General features: G+C 40.0%; 1 protein-coding gene across 1 annotated transcript; it reads left to right on the forward strand.

Moving 5' to 3' along the window:
* The first annotated feature begins 68 nt into the window (after nucleotides 1–68).
* LOC145478466 (fibroblast growth factor 18-like) lies at nucleotides 69–18,687 on the forward strand. The gene is made up of 5 exons (XM_081456507.1): nucleotides 69–2,218; nucleotides 2,323–2,422; nucleotides 2,507–2,675; nucleotides 8,987–9,090; nucleotides 14,721–18,687. Exons 1-5 carry the CDS (start codon nucleotides 2,121–2,123, stop codon nucleotides 14,994–14,996), a joined length of 747 nt encoding a protein of 248 aa, XP_081312633.1. The 5' UTR covers nucleotides 69–2,120; the 3' UTR covers nucleotides 14,997–18,687.
* Nucleotides 18,688–18,696: the final 9 nt, after the last annotated feature.

Below are 18,696 nucleotides of genomic sequence, written 5' to 3' on the forward strand. Positions count from 1 at the left end.
TCTATAGCCTGCGTGCAGACGTGATATAGCAGACGTCTGCACCCAGGTTATCTGTTCCATAACTTTGATTGTCTTGTGAGAATAAAGAGTTTCATAATGAGGACAGTAAAACAAATGCTGATCAAGTCCCGTATCCAATCTCATCTTGGGTGGTCAAACTACATTTATATGACCTTTTAAAAATTGTAAAACTGCACTGCGGAGAGAGAGTGGGAGTATTAATGTTCTTCAACAACCTCACCATGCAGAAAGGGAACAGGTCGCACGCGTCAATTTCGGAGAGACCAAAGGAATTTGGCAAGGAAAATGTTCGTCTCACAAAGCGCAGATTTCTCAATCAAAAACCACTTCTTGCCGAAAAGCTCACATCAACACCATGTGTGTCTTGACAGACAACTAGCTAATTGCGCGCCTTGCATGTGAAAGTCCCCGTTTCCACAAAAGAAAACAATTTGTCGCAACAGATGCATTGTATTAAATTGAATAAATTGTTCGGTTGTTCATTCAGAACTACATTCAAAGCGTAATGGCTTTTGCTTTTAAAGGTCTCCCAGCCCTATAACCCGTTTGGGAAAGAGGAACTGTGTATAAAGACTTTTCGTTTGACTTCATCCAAATAATGGCGAAAGGGAAGGGGAAGTCGGTATCTCACAGAAGACCTGAGCGTAGAGAAAAGAGCCTAGACTTAAGGTGGGACTATCGGAATCTCAAGGATAACCCTACCGAAAACTCCAGTTTGTACTTCATCCTGGCAGAGGACAAAGATGCTCTCAGTAACAACTAGTTATCCCACTCTTAGATATGTTTAATATAATGAGACATACTTTTGTGATAATACCGGCGACTCATTTTGTTTTTCCAAAGACAAGATTTAGTTTGGAGCACATATAGCATTCAACTACCTTTACCGGTATAATTCTGACATGTTACAAGGCTTCAGGTATCAAGTGTGTAAAAACAAGAGCGCTTTAGCACCGGAAATTGCAGTTGAAAAGGTTACAGATAACAAGGCTCAGGAGAAACCTAATTGATTAAGAGGCTGTTTGGACGTTTTTGCATAAACACGAAGTGAGAGAAATCACCGTGAGAATTTTCAAACCGCTCTGCGTTAGTCATCAGTCGAAACAAGATCCTGCTTAATCCCGTAAATAATTGCAAAACAACTTGCCAAATCGATCCAAAGCTTCTAGTTCTGTTTTTAATTTAAACTATCCTTTTAGATACTTATTTCATTAACATCTGTTAAATTATTCAGAAAAGCACCCGGCACGTTGCTTCAGGCATGTTTTGCCCGCATTTTCTCGCCGCCACGTGAGAAAAATCGAGACGGGATGTTTTTGATCAAGATCGATTTTTTTTTCCGGAGGACCAAATCGAACCCGGGTCCATAAAGAAAAAGGGAAATGTGTGGGTGCGTAAACGGTTTGTAAATCAGACTTAAATAAATCCTTTTTCCCTGTCATTTTTGTTTTTTAAACTGGAAGAATAAGCTTTGTATAGTCAAGTGCTCTTACTTAATAATGCAAGACGATCAACTGTATAATCTTGTTTGTTTGAGAAGTACTGTTTGAGTGGTGAAGAAGTAGTGTTCCGGCTCGCCTTTTTTATGATGGAAAGTTCGTTACACGCAGATCAGTTATCATGATTGCGGCGATAAAATGAGCAAAAATTATTTCGTAATTAAAGAGTCATTTGAATCTTCAGCTGAGCATACAATTATATTACAGTTTTAAACCTTTGTGAACGTTCGTTTGTGGTACGACAAAAACAAATATTTTCTTTCCTGTAAATCCTTCATTTCAAACTTTACCACATAATCCGGGTTATTCTTTCTTTGGTTTTAAACTTTTGTATTTTTGGAACGCCGCCCTCGAAATTTATCCTTAGAAAAACAATTTGTCATACTGCCTAAACAATGGAGACTTTTCTCTCACTTCAGGGGTTAAACGTAACAGGACACCGTTAATAAAATCCCACTGCTATCGCTTCTCATCTGCAAGCTTCTCATTTACACTCGATACGGTGATAAAATGTCGGCAATACCTCCCACTTACGACCTGCAACGAGTAGTATAAAAGCGGGCAATTTGTAGAGACCTCGTTGATTCATCTTCACATCGGATGTCTTTGCAAGCTTCTAGTCTGGTTTGTACTCTCTGCTACTTTGCGATGAAGGCAAGCCTGTCAACCTTGGGTATTTGTGGTCTTATTTTAATCCTGTAAGTCTTGACAATTTGAAAACGTCCTGTTTCAGATAACCAGTCACACGTGTGTTACTAATTCTTTCAGTCTAAGCTGATAAAAATCTCCATATCTCTTTCAGCCTTCCAGAAACGTTAAGCACCAGTCCTGCGGCTAATAGCCGGAGCTGGAAAACTAGAAGCGGAGAATCGCTACCTTGTCCTACAAACAAGTCCATTCCGGTACGTAAGACACACTGATCAACACCTTCACTTACGCACGATAAGATCTTTAACGAACCTTTCTTTTTCCATTCGTTATTCCAGATTTACGAGAGAAACATGTGCAATTTTGTTGAGAGTCAAAAAAACCAAACGGACAACAACAATCATCCTGTGAAAAGAACTGTTCAACTCTTTTCGAGAGCTTCAAAACTCCACGTTCAAATCATGAAAACGGAGCTGGACGCTCGCGGTCGAGACGGCTCAGGATTCGGTAAGAGCATTGGAAGTTAACTCCTTTTATGATCAATGATTCGTTTATGATTGGTAGTTGCGAATTAAGGTTCCTATTAATGGCCATTCATAGTTTGTATTTTAAATAATTTAAACTCGCATTGTTTTCTTATTCTATCAGTGATTTCTTTGGGGTATCATAAGTTGGCGGATGCTTTCAGAGAAAACATTTATATTCCAGCTAAACTAGAGCAATTTACTTGAGTGACATTAAGTTTCTCGACGTCATAGGCGTAAGACACGTTTGTGTTACCTTCAATCATTTTGTTCTCCTTTGTCGACGTTTCTTTATTACATTATGATAAATATCGTGGTAACCGCATTTCGTGATTAGTGCAAATGTTGAGGGTCATCTGGGTACCACATGGAAAAGCTTCCTTGGAAGCCATGCGCTCACGAAAGCTGAAAATGTGCTTTGCTGTGAGCTTCAAGTACGTTTTGTTCTTTAACAAGGATATTAAAAAAACAGTATCGTCACAAAGAACGGATTCTGCGGCTTGTTCCATTCAATTACGGGTCACGTTTCTTCAAGTAAGTGCGAAAATGTGCCGCTATTGTTTACAAAGTAAAGCGAATAACCGGCGTCTCTCAGCATGTGCATCTTCTTCCGTCAACAAAGCAGCACAGAAAGTGAGAGAAAAACAGCTAGTTCAAAAGCCTCTTTCCAGAAAAGTAAAAAGGAAGACGTGATGATTTTTCCTATTCGATTAAATTTTGCCGGTTTTAGGGCTGGGTCGTTACGCCACAGGGATCGGAACCAACTGGACCCCACATGTTTCAGTTTTCCTCTCGGTCTCTTCTCTTAGAGTGGGACGTTTCGCGTGAATGCGGTGCCTGTCTCTTTTGAAATTGTCGTCTAATGATTCGTGAGTTGTGGTTTTTGCATTGTTTCTTCAAATACGTTATCCAAACTGATGTCTTGCCAGATGGCGTGATGATGCTAGATGATAGAATCATAGAATCTTGAGAAAGGTTATCGTGACGTTTGCCTTTGTCCTTTCTGCAACAGGAAAGATCTTCAACAAAACAGAAAGCCATTTTCATTTAGTCAGTACCGCCAGGGGTAGAAAAATACCAATCTATCGACAGCGACGAAAAAGAAATCTAAAGCCACGAAGCAAAATAAATTTCAAGCCACAAAGCTCTCTTCATCAAGTAGTGTAATTTAGTGTAAACTGTTTTGGCTGATACCCCGGAGCGAACGGTTAATTATTTCTGCTTTCTCACCGGTATATAACTGTATGCGTCCGAAAAAACGTAGTTTGGGAAACGATGTTGTTCAAGATCTTTTGTCACATGTAGCCAGTAACTGTGTTTTCGTCTGAGGCGTTTTTCTCTATATTAAGCACTGATATCACTGTTTATTCAGCTAGCCTGTACTAATAGCCTGACAAAACGGATCGTAGGGTGCAATCATTTTTGCGGGTTCAGTTGACATTATAAATTCTTTTGTAATGGATATCGTTTTGTCCAACAAATCATGAGCGTTCTCAGCTTAATTCATCTTGAACGTTGACATTATTTTCTCAGTTGTTCGGTGTTGGGAGTTTTGTTGAGTATCCGCGCGACCACTGCACTGTTTCACCTGTTTCGCTTCTGTGATCATTTAGAGAAAGCTTATGACTTGCGATTTTGCAGCTGCCTCTCGCTTTGAGTCAAAAACAAGGTCATATTTTTCATTGACTAATTTTGTCCGGAAGCGGAGCGAATCTCTTATTAAGTAAACTAATAGGAGTGATGTGCTAAGGAGGAAAGAATGATCAAATTAATTCCTTCTACTATTACACACAGTGGACTTTAACAGTTCCTCTGACTTCAGTAGATTCAAACTTAAAACAAAGAAAATCATCTCAAGTTTACTATTATTATTGGCGAGGATAAGAATAAAAAAAAAAAAGCAAAACAAACAATACCAACCACTCCGTTTCAAACTGTTTACAGGGCATGTCTGATCATGACGTAGAGGGATAGGGACAGGGGGAAGAGGGCGGGAAGGAACAAAAATAACCTGCCCTGCCCTATATGGCCTATTGGTGATACCGTTACTCAACCTCGTTCCCAGGTCTCTCATCTTACCGCCCCCTGGAGTGAGCGAAGAGAGACCCTGGTTGGGTCTGGTCACGTGCCACTTTGACAATTAAGAACATCAGGGAGGGGTCCTCTGTAATCAGCAATTTGTCACGTTGAGCTTTGTCGAATTCGAAGTATCGCGCTGCGACTGCCATTACCCGCGGCGTTTATTAATACTTAGCTTTCAGGCTGAAATTTCGAATAATATCTATTCCAACGTTTACCTAAAGGTTAAGCAAGTCTGTCTCGAGGCAATTTAGTGGTCTTGATTTTCAGTGTTGCCGTCTTACCCACTGGATTTATGGAAAGTCAGTCATTTCAACTGTGGACGTGGAGCAGCGCAATTTCATCCCGGAGTAATTGTTGTTTCTTCTTTGAATGCACTTGATCAAATTGATGTTCAAGGAATATTTTAATCTTTGTCCCTGGAGAGCCAATACTTAGAGCCTTAAAACATATCTTGCAATAGAAACGAACCTAAACAAAGTATAAGCACGGCATGGCAAATTTATACAGAGGTGTCACTCTGAGAAGTGACGTGCAGTTTACAGCGGAAACCATGCAGACCTGCGATCTCTAAAAATATGCTGTAACATAATCAAACGACTCCACTCTACTTATAATTTCCATTTCTTCTAATAACACAGCATAAAAAGTGCCCCTCAGAAACACGCGTGAAGTAAAGAAAGGTCGAAAGATCGAAAATTAAATGACAATGTGCACAATTGTCACGAACCGTTGGAGTCACGTACACTAATTTATTAACGACACAATAAAAATTTTCTTTTTCTTTTTCTTCTTCTAGCCTCCTTTCGGTCGAAGATAAATCCAGTTTATCAGCAACGACGGCGAAATGCATACCGCGACGAGTTCGTTGTATTATCCTTCGCGCTCTGCAAAGTTCGGGGCGTCGACGGCGCGGTGAAACTTCAATAGATCTTTTCAACCTTTGACGCTCCTTTCGAAGTGACCTTAACTTTCAGAGATCAATTAAAAGGCCCTGAATTCTCTAGAATTATTTAATCGCCGCTCACAAGACCTGCACTTCATTCTGAGGTAAAGCTGAGTCAAAGATCTTCCATACACAGCCTCGGTCGCGGTGTGTAATTCTCCATTCGCCTTCTTGAAGAGATTTTTACAATATGTAACGTCCTTCACTGAACCATAGAGCCTTCAGCGACTTGGATTTCCGCTATTAGATGATGGATAAGTTTTCCTCGACGTTTGCAGAATACTACCGCCGGACATTGCCGCAGAACATATCGTTCTTGGTTTACTTTGGTGACAACACATCCCGCACTCCCGTGGGCTAAGTATAGACAAAATTCCTACTAGGCCGCCCATCCCTTCAATAATTTAATTGTCATCTCCCAGATTCTGGGAGACACGTGACCAGACCCAACCAGGGTCTCTCTTCGCTCGCTCCAGGGGGCGGTAAGATGAGAGACCCTGGGAACGAGGTTGACCGTTACTCTCCATTATCGTTATTCTCTCTCTCTATTTCTGTTTTCACTCTCACGCCTGACTTTTCTATGCTGTGCAAGCAAAGCACTCACTGAACGTGAGTGGAAGAATTTCCAGCTTTATTACAAACAACCGTGTAACTCAGTGAAAAACGCAGCGGGTTCAAGATCAAATTAGTTCTCAGAAAAGTTATTTTATTCTGAAGATGAGGATACGGGGAATTTTGCATTTTTTTTTGTATTATTTCCACTATCCGCAAGGAACATTTTCCATTGATCTGCCACATTATCAAATTAAAAAGGAAAAAAAGCTGTTGTAATTCCAGTTCCACGCGACGAGGTATTCTGCAAATCACAAAAAGTCACCTATCGGTAAATAATTTGAATTCAAGGGGAAAACCGATGTATTTTTTAGTATTTCTTTTTGATGAAAACAAATTCAGTAATGGATTTGCCTCAGCATAGCTTTTCTTTCAAACTTGACCGTATGTTACGTTCCACCAAATGGACCACCGAGTTTGGTCTGTACAATTTGAAAAATAAACAATGGCGGGTATCTTCTCGGCATGAATTAGTATTTCCCTGAAACATTGCATGTTGATCAGATTTTCAGACAGTTTTTCGCTGACGGGAACTCATGATAAGCTCGGACACATATATGTCGCCAGGCTGGTCCGCTCGATTTTTATCAAGGGAGCAGATTTAACCTATGCAGCTGAAGAAACCTTCGTTAGGTTGTTTTTGCTTCTGCCATCTGGTATACAACTGAAAGTTGTCGTACTTATAAACCCGCCCCAGGTGGAGCAACTCAGCAAAGTTTTATACAGTTAGGCTCTGCCAAACCGTTACACAGTTATATGCCATTTTGTCCGTAAGGTAGCCCTGTCGAATAGATCCCACATCATGGTAACCGTTTTAAATATTTACAATAACAGCACTACATCCTTTTTCTATATCCTTGTTTGACACAATTTGAAAGGCCCTTTTAATCAATAGCGCCTAAATTGAATAACAGTTTTTCCTATCCTTTTTTAACCTTCAAATTCCCATCCATTCCCCTATAAAACCCCAGGCTGAGAAAGATACTCTTTCGGTTGAAACCTCCCTAATTAGTCCATCAGAGGGAGTAATCCTCCTCGCAGCTACATTCCTTGATTCCCAGTGCTTTCATAGTTTGGCCCAGAAAACAATTTTGGATTTAAGGTAATTCCCCTGAAATAAAACTGCACATAGATTTTTATTCAAACTTTGTCCAATGAATATTTATCATATGAGAACTTAAATTATAAAATAAAAAAGGGGGATGCCCATGCTCGTTAAGAACCAGTAAGGCATTGAAAATGTCCCATTTTAGAGTTATTTAATGCTTTTTACAAGAACGCATTCCAAGTTATTGTAAACTCTTTGTGAGCCAAGACTCATGAAAACACGCCTCAAACTACAGTCAATACTTGTGTCGGAGACAAATAAACTTTTTAAGTTTGATTTTGACAGACAGCAATATCCTTGTTAAAATATTGGAACCAAACTGCTTGCCACGGCTATCAAACTGCAAAATAGAAAAGACTACAGTACAGCTGCTAGTTTCCTTATTTATTCAATTTTCAACAACAGAAATCCGATCAGTCTTTTCTCCTGCAAAGCTAATGATTAGTTGATTAAAATGACTGGAAAAAAATTGCGGGTGCCCGAGCTCGATCGTGAGCTATAGCCATTTTTCAACTAACAGAACTCAATATCAAGGCAAATCCGCCATGTTTTCAATGTGCGCGTGCACGAACGCGCACTAATGACGCCATAAATTATGCGCAGTAAGGATGTGCAATGCAATACAGGGGAATGACCTTAATCGCAGCGTTAGACCTGTAGACCCTAGATCTAGATCGTGTCAATTATGAATCCCTCTTCACCCAGGATCGATGGCTTCCGACAAATTTTTGAAAATGCTATGAGGAAGTGTGAGATTCCATGCCAAGGAAGTCTGAGAAAGTTCTATTTGAGGAGTAGCAAATGGTGATACCTAGTGTGACTTTTTGATACAAAAACCGGCCTAAGTTAAGCACTTTTAGTAGTTTGGGATTTTTAAGCGCAGACTTATAGATTCTCATAAATAATTATAGATTCTCGTAAACATACCAGAAGAGGTCAGTCCGGTGCTACCGATTACTTGACCATTGTACCACCGAGAAAAATACTTTCTTGTACATTATCTTCATAACCAACGAAACAACGGCCGGTTATTTTTTTTTGATTTTTACTGATTCGTAGTAACCATAATTTGTTTTCACTTCCCCCCTCCCCCCGCTCAAGAAAAAGCTGCTGAAAAAAAGACTTAACGGCCCCATATTACACTATCCACGAAATTATCGCCCGTTAGTTGAATACTACAAATTCACTCTAATGTCTTGCTTTATTCCCATCGCTTGTTTATATACGAACTAAATTTCCATTGCAAGACAGCCGTGTGTTTACATGGTTAAGTTTTAAATCACCTGGGGAGTAGAGGGTTATGAAATAATGCTGTTGGACAGCTCTATTTTTTTTTATAGAAGTATAAGTTTATATAAGTTTAGGTTTGTTTAAATAACATGAACATAATCTCAATACGTTGTTACTTTTTCATCATCGCTCTTCAGACAGACAGTGTTGGTTCTCGGTTACTTTAGATTCATCTTATATTCTCGTTGTATTTTGATTGCTGTTTTCATGTTGTATTCCTTTAAAACCACCCTGACATCATCCTGCATTCATTCTGTAGCGAGGCTGGTGTTGGAGTCTGACAACTTTGGTCGAATAAAGATTCGAGGAGAGAGTACAAATCGCTATCTCTGCCTGAACAAGAAGGGTGAACTCGTTGCCAGGGTGAGAATTTGGTTTCCCTTAAAGGCCATTTCTTAGTTTCCTTTTGCCTCTGCGTCCAAACGATTGTCCGTGCAAAAATATCCATACAAAAATGTTTCCCACAGAAACGTCTATTTTTTTTTAGGCTACGCAAACTCATATTTGTAGGTCCCGTTTTGAAACAGAGGCGAAGGGTAACTTAGAAATGTGCTATTGTCTCTTCTTATACAGTTCATGCAAGCTCGCGTATTTGGTATCACTGAAAACCCTGGCTTGCAATACATAGTGTGACAAATGTTCAGTCACTGTCGAAGGCTGAAGCTTCTCGTTTGTCCAGCCATGCTTTCTCTCTTTGCTCGAACTGCCCTGGCGCGACTATCTAAAGAGAGACTAGAGTGCGGACACACCCACAAGAGTTGTTCGTTACATGAGGATTACGCTGAACAATTTGTGATTACCATGCATTTTGTGGAGGCGCGGTGGCCACATCGTTAATGCACTCGACTCCGGATCGAGCGGTCCAGGTTCGAGCCCCGGGGCCTGTTTCTTGAAAGTCCCGGAAACTTTTCGGGCCCGCAAAGCCATTTTTAATTCATATGTATCTAAAATAGAAAGGTGTATACGCCTGAAACATCTTGTATGAAGGAAACTTCTGGTCATATTAAGAATATGTAAATAAACAGTTATGTAATCATAAGGTTTGAGATTTTGCTACGGCTTTCCGGGTGCGAAAGCTTTTCGGGACGATCGAGAAACGGGCCCCTGGCCGGAGGACATTGTTTTGTGTTCTTGGCAAGACACTTAATTCTTACAGTGCCTCTCCCCACTCAGGTGTACAAATGGGTACCGGCGAATTTATGATCACTGCTGAGGGTTTTGATGAATGGAACTTGCCGTGATGAGCTTGTCTCTCAGTAGCTGAAATAAAGCTACCGTATTGCTGCTCTCATGGGTGGCGCGGTGGCCTCATGGTTAGTGCGCTCGTCTCCGGTCAAGCGGTCTGGGTTCGAACCCTGGCCAGGGACATTGTGTTTTGTTCTTGGGCAAGACACTTTACTCTCACAGTGCCTCTCTCCATCCAGGTGTATAAATGGGTACCAGTGAACTTAATGCCGAGGGTAACCCTGAGATGGACTAGCATCCAATCCGGCGGGAGTAGAAATACTCCTAGTCGCTTCATGCTACAGAAACTGGGATAAGCCCGGGCCTGATGGGCCACTTAGCTCGTATCCATGCTTTACCTTTTATTGCTGCTCTCATGAAATGTAAATGCATGCGAGCATGACTTCGATTGGCTATCAAGCGTCTTTCACCACTAAAAGATTTCAACGCCTCCTTGCCGGTCATGGCTGCTTCTTTTGATCGACTCTATAAGGTCTTTTATTGGAGATTTCGCCATTTGACAAATGTAACGTCTTATGCATGTGTAAATTTTCTCGTTATACAAGAAACACACTATTAGCTAAACATCTTTAAACATTTCTATTTTTTAACCTGTTTATACAGACCAGAGTGGTGTATAAAAACAATCCCTTTTCATTTTTAAAAGATGTGAAATAAGGCGGCTCGGGTGAACAAGCCTTTCACTACAGGGGTGGGCCCATCAAAAAATTACAAAGGTTCGAATTTAATTTGTTAAATAGATACTGCATATCAATGCAATCTCAAAGCTGCTTTTTAATTAAGTTTTGTTCACTGTTATGCTGTTCAATATGCATCAGTATTTAAGTGAACAAGACTTAAGGCTCACTTAAGCAGGTTAAATGCTGCGAACAGGTACGAAATACATCGAGCGTTCTTCCCCAGTTGGATAACTCGAGAATGATAGCAGATTGTACCAGGTGTAGCAGATAAGTGGATCCCCGCCTTACGGACACCACATAGATACGGCCACCTCATTATTCTGGTCACTCTATTCTGGTCCGAACAAAAGCTCAGTCAGTCATTTTCTTATTTAACGAACCCCTTTAATACGGCCATCTCGCTAAGACGACCGGATTTTTGTGGCCCGTTGATGACCGTTAGTGACTGAGGATCCACTGTATTTAGAAATGTTAGCCTGCAGGGAAAAAGTACGAGAGTCCTCCATCCTTCTGCCCCCGCCCTCCCTCCTTGTTTTCCCCGTTTTACGCCCGCTATGCTGGCAATTGAAATGTTTGTGGTTACTAATTTTAGCAAGTCATTATACATCAATTTTATGTCAATAAAATCTCCTAGTTCGAAAGAAATGATACCCGCTGCGAAAAAAAGAAATGCATGTATACAGTCCCCTAATTTTGGGCTAACCTCCCAGTTTCTCCCAACTGGTGGCCCAATAACGCATCTCCCTGAGAGCGCCCCTCCCTGAATAAGTGAGAATGTTATTTCCCATAGTTTAAATTACATAAGACTTTCAGTATTGCAGTTTGTAAATCGTAACGGGAGGAAGACTAAATTTACCCCAGTAGTCTTTTCAAAATAGTTTCCATTAATTAGTATAATGAATTAAAAATATACTTGACTCACTCCAGCGCTTTAAAAAGTAGAAATAAAAATAGTCCAGTCATGGAGATTGCCAAGGAAAACCTAAATTTAGAAATAAGCCGCGGTGCTTAATTGAGGAACAGGGCCTTAGCCAGAAAAAAAAAATTATGACTGAGGCAACTTTCATGGTTAAATTCTCTTCCTAGGTATTTAGGGTGTTTATGATGACTGTAAAGAACAAAAGCAACAAAAACAACAAAAAGTGACTGATGAAAGCTACAGCCCTGAGGAGGTTCACTACAGTATGGTGATCTCAAACATGTGTTGCGCTTGTTGAATAAGCCTCGCCATGACGTTAGCAGAGCACATGTTTTAGTGAGGACACTTCAAAAGCCTGTCATTTCAGACCTAAAACGAAATGTTTCAGATAATATAATTAATGCTTTCATCTCACTGCACGAGATTCTATTCATGTCATGTATACCATGGATTGTTATCCCACGGACAGCTCGTGCGCTTCACGCTGTTTCACGCAATATATATTACGAGGGGCCAAACTCTGTAAGAAACAATATGTTACGGTGGCTGATCGACTCATCTCAATCCATAAGGCTGCCTCATGTTTCCGCATAACACTCTTTTTTATCCCCCCAGCCCATCATCTATTGTGCACTTGTTTCAAGCCTGCCTTGGGTGTCAGGGTTGCAATGTTTCATGTTCTTGGCTTGGTTGGCTGCTCCTTAGCCGCTTCGCTATTGTTGACTTCTACTGGTCGCTGCGCTAATCTTGTATTTTTACAACCCCCATGCGTGTGATGTGGGCCGTCAGGTAGTTGATCACTCTGATCGCAGCTGTACGCCCATTGTGAACAAATATTTGGCAAGAATTCCCTAACAAAGAATTTACTATGAATGTACCAAAAAAAAATTAAAAAAAAAAAGAAGAAGAAAAACCTCACAGCACAGATGAATTGGACAGACAAATCATTTAGTGGTCAACCAATTTTTTAATTTTCTGACCTTCGGCGCATGTCTGTAGGACACCCTTGTTCTCAGAAACTGATCTTTCGGCTTACACCAGTGTTCACCATTTCAATTAGTGCTAATAAATCTTTCCGCATTAAAATTATGTATATTTAAATCTCAAGTTTCTTCTCAAAGTATCAATTAGTGGTAACCGAGCCATACAAAACAATTTTACAAAAGAATTCATCGCGAACTGGATTGAGCCCTGGTGTAAAACTTAATGCTGATGAGCGCGAATTAACAGCTTAACAATTGAACATTTTGAGACCTAAAATTTGTTGTTCTATCGTATTTTTTTAACCAAGCTTACATGTACTCCACCATATACTGTCTCGCCGCTGGGATGTCCTGTTATCCATTGCTCATCTTCGCAGGGGATTTTTAAACATGTTAGAAGTAATTCGATAATTACTTGTCTGTCCGTCAAGGCAGAATTACGATGCAACCGAGGGATCAGACCGTCAACAAGCATTAACAGGGGCGAGCGCGAGGGTCGTGCCAATATGATCTCTAGCAAATTCGCGACTGATTAGTTAAAAGAGACCGCTCCAATTTTAGTGCAGTTCCCTCTTGGTGATACCTTATAGCTGTTCGCACTTCAGTACATCAACATAGTTGGGTGTAAACAGGTCTTTTGCCAGTTTGTTAGAAAAATAATCAGTCAGTTTTAAAAACTGCAGTGGAGTTACACAGGTGCAATGAAATACAACCCTGTCCTTTTTGGGGGAATTTGTGGATCGTTGCTGTGGTGAAATCCTCCATGGGTGCTTCTCAAAAAATTCAAACTTCCCTGGAAGTTACAGTAGCAGTCTAAAAATACAACTTCTACGATCCAAAATTAAACAGTCATTACCCATTTTGACAATGATCTTGAAAACCTGTCAACAAGCCGACACTTGAAGATTTTCATCTAATGTTTGTCCCATATGGAAACTACCTGACAAAGTTTTGACTTTTACTCGAGATAACGATTATGTAATATCTTTACAAAAGTGACGAGGTTTCCCGACAATACACGAACTGAAAAGCGAAAATGAAGCGAGATGATTGTATTGTTAATGGTGAAATCGAAAATTCAAGAAAATTAGAATAATTTCATCAGTCCAGGTTTCATTTTCCATTGCTCCTGTGTTTTCCACAGCGAAAAGAGGATTAAATCTTTCTCTCCATGGTGTTTTGTAGGGGAGGTGATTCAGAATTCATGGAATTTACAATGAATTACCATGTCATTAGGGTTGTTCTTCGCTCAAATATGAACATAATTTTTGAAGACGTACCACCCAACCAATTTCAAGCAGATCTTTTCAATTCGTCTTAGGGCGATGATTAAAATATCTCAACATACCCTTTTCTTCTGAATAGATAGTTATGTATTTACGGGATTGGTTTCTGGTGCTAATCGGGTATCGTCGCATCTTTACCATTTTTCGAATTTCACCAGAGTGGTGCCTTTTCCATGTGTGGGTAGCCGTAATTATTTTTTAAAATACGTTATAGGACTGACGTAACTTACAATTACATTCTTTTTTCCTATAAGAATTTTTTTTCTTCCGGCCCAGGCTGAATATTCTTATTTTTCTGCCGATTATATGCTTCATAGGCTTAGACGGTTTAGTTAAAAACATAATTGTATTGTATTTACAAATCATTTCAGCTCCCAAATTATACTCTTTTCAAAATCTCAGCCTCGGGTTTATTCTTAAAATGTTCTTAATTAGAGTTTCGCAAATTTCAGCCTCGATGTTCTTGTAACATTTATTTTTATCTAAAAAGGAATGTACATCAGCACGTCGTCACGAATCAAGTAAAGTGGTATTTCTCTAACATTAAAGCGATTGTTGAAGTAAGCAAACGTCTTAGTACGTTTTATGTCGTTGTGCTTATCGTTTCAAAATGTTTAGAGCTTTCGTAATTTCTTAATCCAAACCCACAAACAACTTCTCCTTACTGGTTTCTATTCCTTTACCATGGCACGCGTGAGGAGAATTCACATCAAGAATACTAGTTATCAATTGATCAATCTAATAAACTTGCGAGCATTGCAAGTTTGTTAGGTTGTTAAGACAGACATTGCAAAATAAAACAGTTAGAGTTGTAGAATTACAAAAGTTAGATGAATCTCCTAACAGCCATTTATTTTGTCCCACTTAATGAATTATCCAGGTGAAAAAGCAAAGATTTGCCACAATGAAAAGATGTATTTTTGAGGAAGAGATCACGTCTGAAGGGTACAACCAATACAAATCTGTCAGGTATCCACAGTGGTACATCGGTTTCTCCAAAGGAGGGCGCGCAAGGAGCGGAAGCGTGAGCGCCAAGCGGCAAATCTACCGTCATTTCACACCAAGGTCGTTGGGGAGAAGAAAGTATCGCCGAGAGGCCAAAATTAGAAAAATCATCAAGTTACTTCGGAAGACACTTCATAGGAGACGGGCATGAAGATGACAACATCGCCACCTGGAGCTACTACGTAGGTCTAAACCGCACGTGCACTGAAAACGGAGAAAACAGCTTCCATTTTAAATCGAAGCCTGTGAATTTTTGGGCGCAGAAAGGACCTAGCCTGAAATGTCAGTCCTCTCCCACCCTCAGCCTAATCTTCTCGCCCGGCAATTAGGCTGAGGGCGGGAGATTACTGACATTACAGGCAAAGAAAGGACCCTGCTTTGTCATTGAAAAAGAAGTCGCCTTTTAAGCAACGGAACATTGTTGCTATTTAGGTTTCGAAGTTAGAGTAAAAACGTTTAACGTGTTAGAAGCTTTGCATGAAAGTTACTTATGTATGATTGCTCCGCAAAATTCTCCCCCAAGCCTTGACTACCAGAAATTTTTCTCAGGACAGTCTTGCATCATTACGCCGTTTCCACGTGAAAATCCTTTTTATCCTTGTTTGCTTTGAGAGTGCGTCTATTATAAAAAGCTCATTAAGAAAATTGCAGTTAGAAAGCGAGGCTTCAGGGTGAAACAAAACTAATCTGACTTTCATTTACTGAAGGGCCGTATAACTGCCTGGCATGTCGATTCGAGGACATGCCAAACATTACAATATAGAATGTACTAAGACACCTACCAATCATAATAATTAAAATTTATATTTTTTTCCCTTTCTGTGACATTAAAGGAGAAAGAATAAGGAAACCAAAACTGTGTCGAAAGGGGGAAAAATGTACCTCTCTAAGAATCAATCTACTGTATCAAGTTGGATAAAATTCTTTCAATGTTGGTTCTTACAATTTATCTGCAGTCGTGGGTCTTCTTTATTTTCGTATTGTAGGGAGATATTGGCTAGTACTAACTTTTGTCAAAAAGTTAGTTAAGAGTTGCTCGCAGACTGCATGTAGTTCACTGAAGTAAATGCTTCGAACGTTCATATATTTATTTCTATATATTTATCCTTCAATACTGTCTTTTATTTAATAACCTTTCGGTGGAATGGTGGCCGTTGGCTATTTGCTTTTGATAATTTTTAGTGCTTCTAGATTTAATTGTCATTAATGCGTTCGTCTCCGGATCGCGCGGTCGAGCTCTGGCCCGGGACATTTTGTTGTGTTCTTTGGCAAGCCACTTTACTCTCACAGTGCCTCTCTCCACCCAGGTGTGCAAATGGGTACCAACAAATTTAATGCTGGGGGTAACCCTGCGATGGACTAGCATCCCATCCAAGGGGAGTAGAAATATTCCTAGTACAGTAGCTTCATGTTACAGAAAAGCATAATAGCACTCTTGGTAAAAGCTTTTTTGTAATAACTTCATATCGATGGAATCACTTAACTTTCACAAATTGCGTTAGAGCTGCTTCTCATTGGTTGTTGGAAAGGAAAAGGTGTGTTTTTCAACCAATCAGGAACAAGACCAAACCCAATCGTGACTTGTATGTCTTTTCCAGCGCTTTTTCGCGCTACAAAGGCAATCGTTACAGAGTACGTGGTAAAAGCCACACTATACCTGGAAGTGAGAGAGGATTCCAATATGTAAAACTTGCATACATAACCTAACACGTTATTTAGCCAGGGAGGTATGACGTTTTTACAGCTCTAGCGTTTCAAAAAACAGCTCATTTTGCGTACATGCCATGTTGTTGGTCTGGGATGAGTTGGGGTGTTTGTTAGACGTCACAGCAGACGGCTTCCATGATGCAGATAACCGATAAACAGGAACCAAAAACGGCGGTATTGCTAGAAGAAAGGGACCTCTTTCCAATCTGCTTTCAGATAAAGATTCGAAAGATATCTTATCGGAACGGAAAGAATTTTAACGCACATGGTATCAGTCAAGGCTTCTGCGCTATCCACAACAACATTAATTTTTGGAGCGTTCGAATGCATGGAAATTTCTCGTTTTGTTCTCGTTCTCGTGTATTCACAAAGTGTTTTACTGATGGCAGCAGACGGTTATTGTATCCAACGTGCCAGTAAAGTGCTTGTCTTAAGTCTACAAACTGTTCAGCTTCGAAAGTGTTTTTTTCTCCGTCACCATCTTGAGTTGTTGGTATCCTTCCGGTCTTCCATCGCGGTTTCTCAAATATTCGAATACCTCAGTAAATCCTTCTCTCGAGTTTCCGGATTTTCGGGCCAAGAAAACACCCCCTGAATTAACAACTTAATCCCTTGTCAATTTAAAAAACGAAAAAAATAAAACAAAAAACAAATGTCAACGCAGTGTTAGCATTGCTTCTCTACTATAATAGCAAACACCACCAACAACAACCTAGAGGAACGCTCTCGTTTGCACAAGCCAATCTACTGATTACTCAAAATCTCTTTTTAAACCACCCAGGGAAACGCCGTAACTAGGGGACCCATCCATCTTCAAAATACCCATCACTTCTTTTGACGTTTTACACCAGTTTGGTCAACCCTCAGTCTACAGCTCCATGATCCCTGTTTAAAAAATATGTCACGTGACGTCTCGACATGACTATGCAAAAGATGACGAGGAGGCATTTCCGAACACGCTGACCACACGTTTCTTTAGAAGTCACGTGCACGTCGTTGGACTCCTCAAAACGGCCACCCTGGGTACATAATTCGCCTTATTATTGACCGTTAGTTGTTGTGGGGAGGTAGTGATGCAATATGACACCACACATAACTCACGATGGTACATACAGGTAGAAAACAATCTTAACAAGACTGTCACTATTCATTAAAATCAGAGGATCCTGAAATTATAAAAAAGCTAGGAAGACGTTTTTTTTTTTTTTCAGCAAAGCAAATAAGTAAAATTGGTAAAATATTGTAAATGATGTGTTCTCCAGGGCTCCTAATGATCATCAAGGTTATTGATATCGCTAGAGTAAAGTTGTGTTCGCAATTCAGCTTTGGAGCTGCTGTGATTAGCATCCCCCAAGCCTTGCTGATTATGAACAGGCTTCTTTCAAGTCTGTGCTGGCGTAGCTACATTTTCCCCGCATGTTGAATCTGTGAGCCAGGTTGCTGCTGCAAGCTGTTACGAGGCCTTGTTATGCATACGGGGTAAATGCATAAGGTAAGCGAGATTGCCGTTAAGTAACAAAAAGATATCGCGTAGTAATTCTATAAAAGGCACTTAATTATAAGAAAGACTGCAAACTTAAATTATGTGCCAAAAGTCTGGCATTTACTTGAAATCTAAATTCTTATCTGACAGTGGTATATCCGGGTCAATGATTTTTATAACCTTATTTCCGCTGCTTTCATTTTCACCGCCATAAATATATCACGTGCTTGAAAGCTGGTAAAGAAAAGCAGAGAGCGAATAAAACTATGGCCCCTTTGTTTGGCCCGCTAGTATCACTTCTGATTGTCAAGGAAGGAAACACAAATATGGTGATCCACAACTCGAATGTTTTTGCAGCAAAAGGTTTAAAAAACTATTTATACTAAAGCTACAGATTTCAACAAAGGTCTGTTTTGACCTGTTTTCTCTTACTCTTTCTAAGCTAAGGCTGTACTGTGTGCTGCTGTGTGATCCTATTGTTTTCTGTATATGTATTATTATTGTTTTTAGTTTTTCCATTTGTCTTTTCTGAATTCTTCGCTATTAAAAAACCGGACCGGAAATTTTTCCTGCACATAGTTCGACTGCACTGCAGAGACTGAGGTTAGATGTCAGCCCACAGAAATATGCAGCAGGAAGCTTATAGAGCGTCACGTTAATT

This window comes from Orbicella franksi, chromosome 2 (assembly GCF_964199315.1).
Source record: "Orbicella franksi chromosome 2, jaOrbFran1.1, whole genome shotgun sequence".
Classification (NCBI taxonomy): domain Eukaryota; kingdom Metazoa; phylum Cnidaria; class Anthozoa; order Scleractinia; family Merulinidae; genus Orbicella; species Orbicella franksi.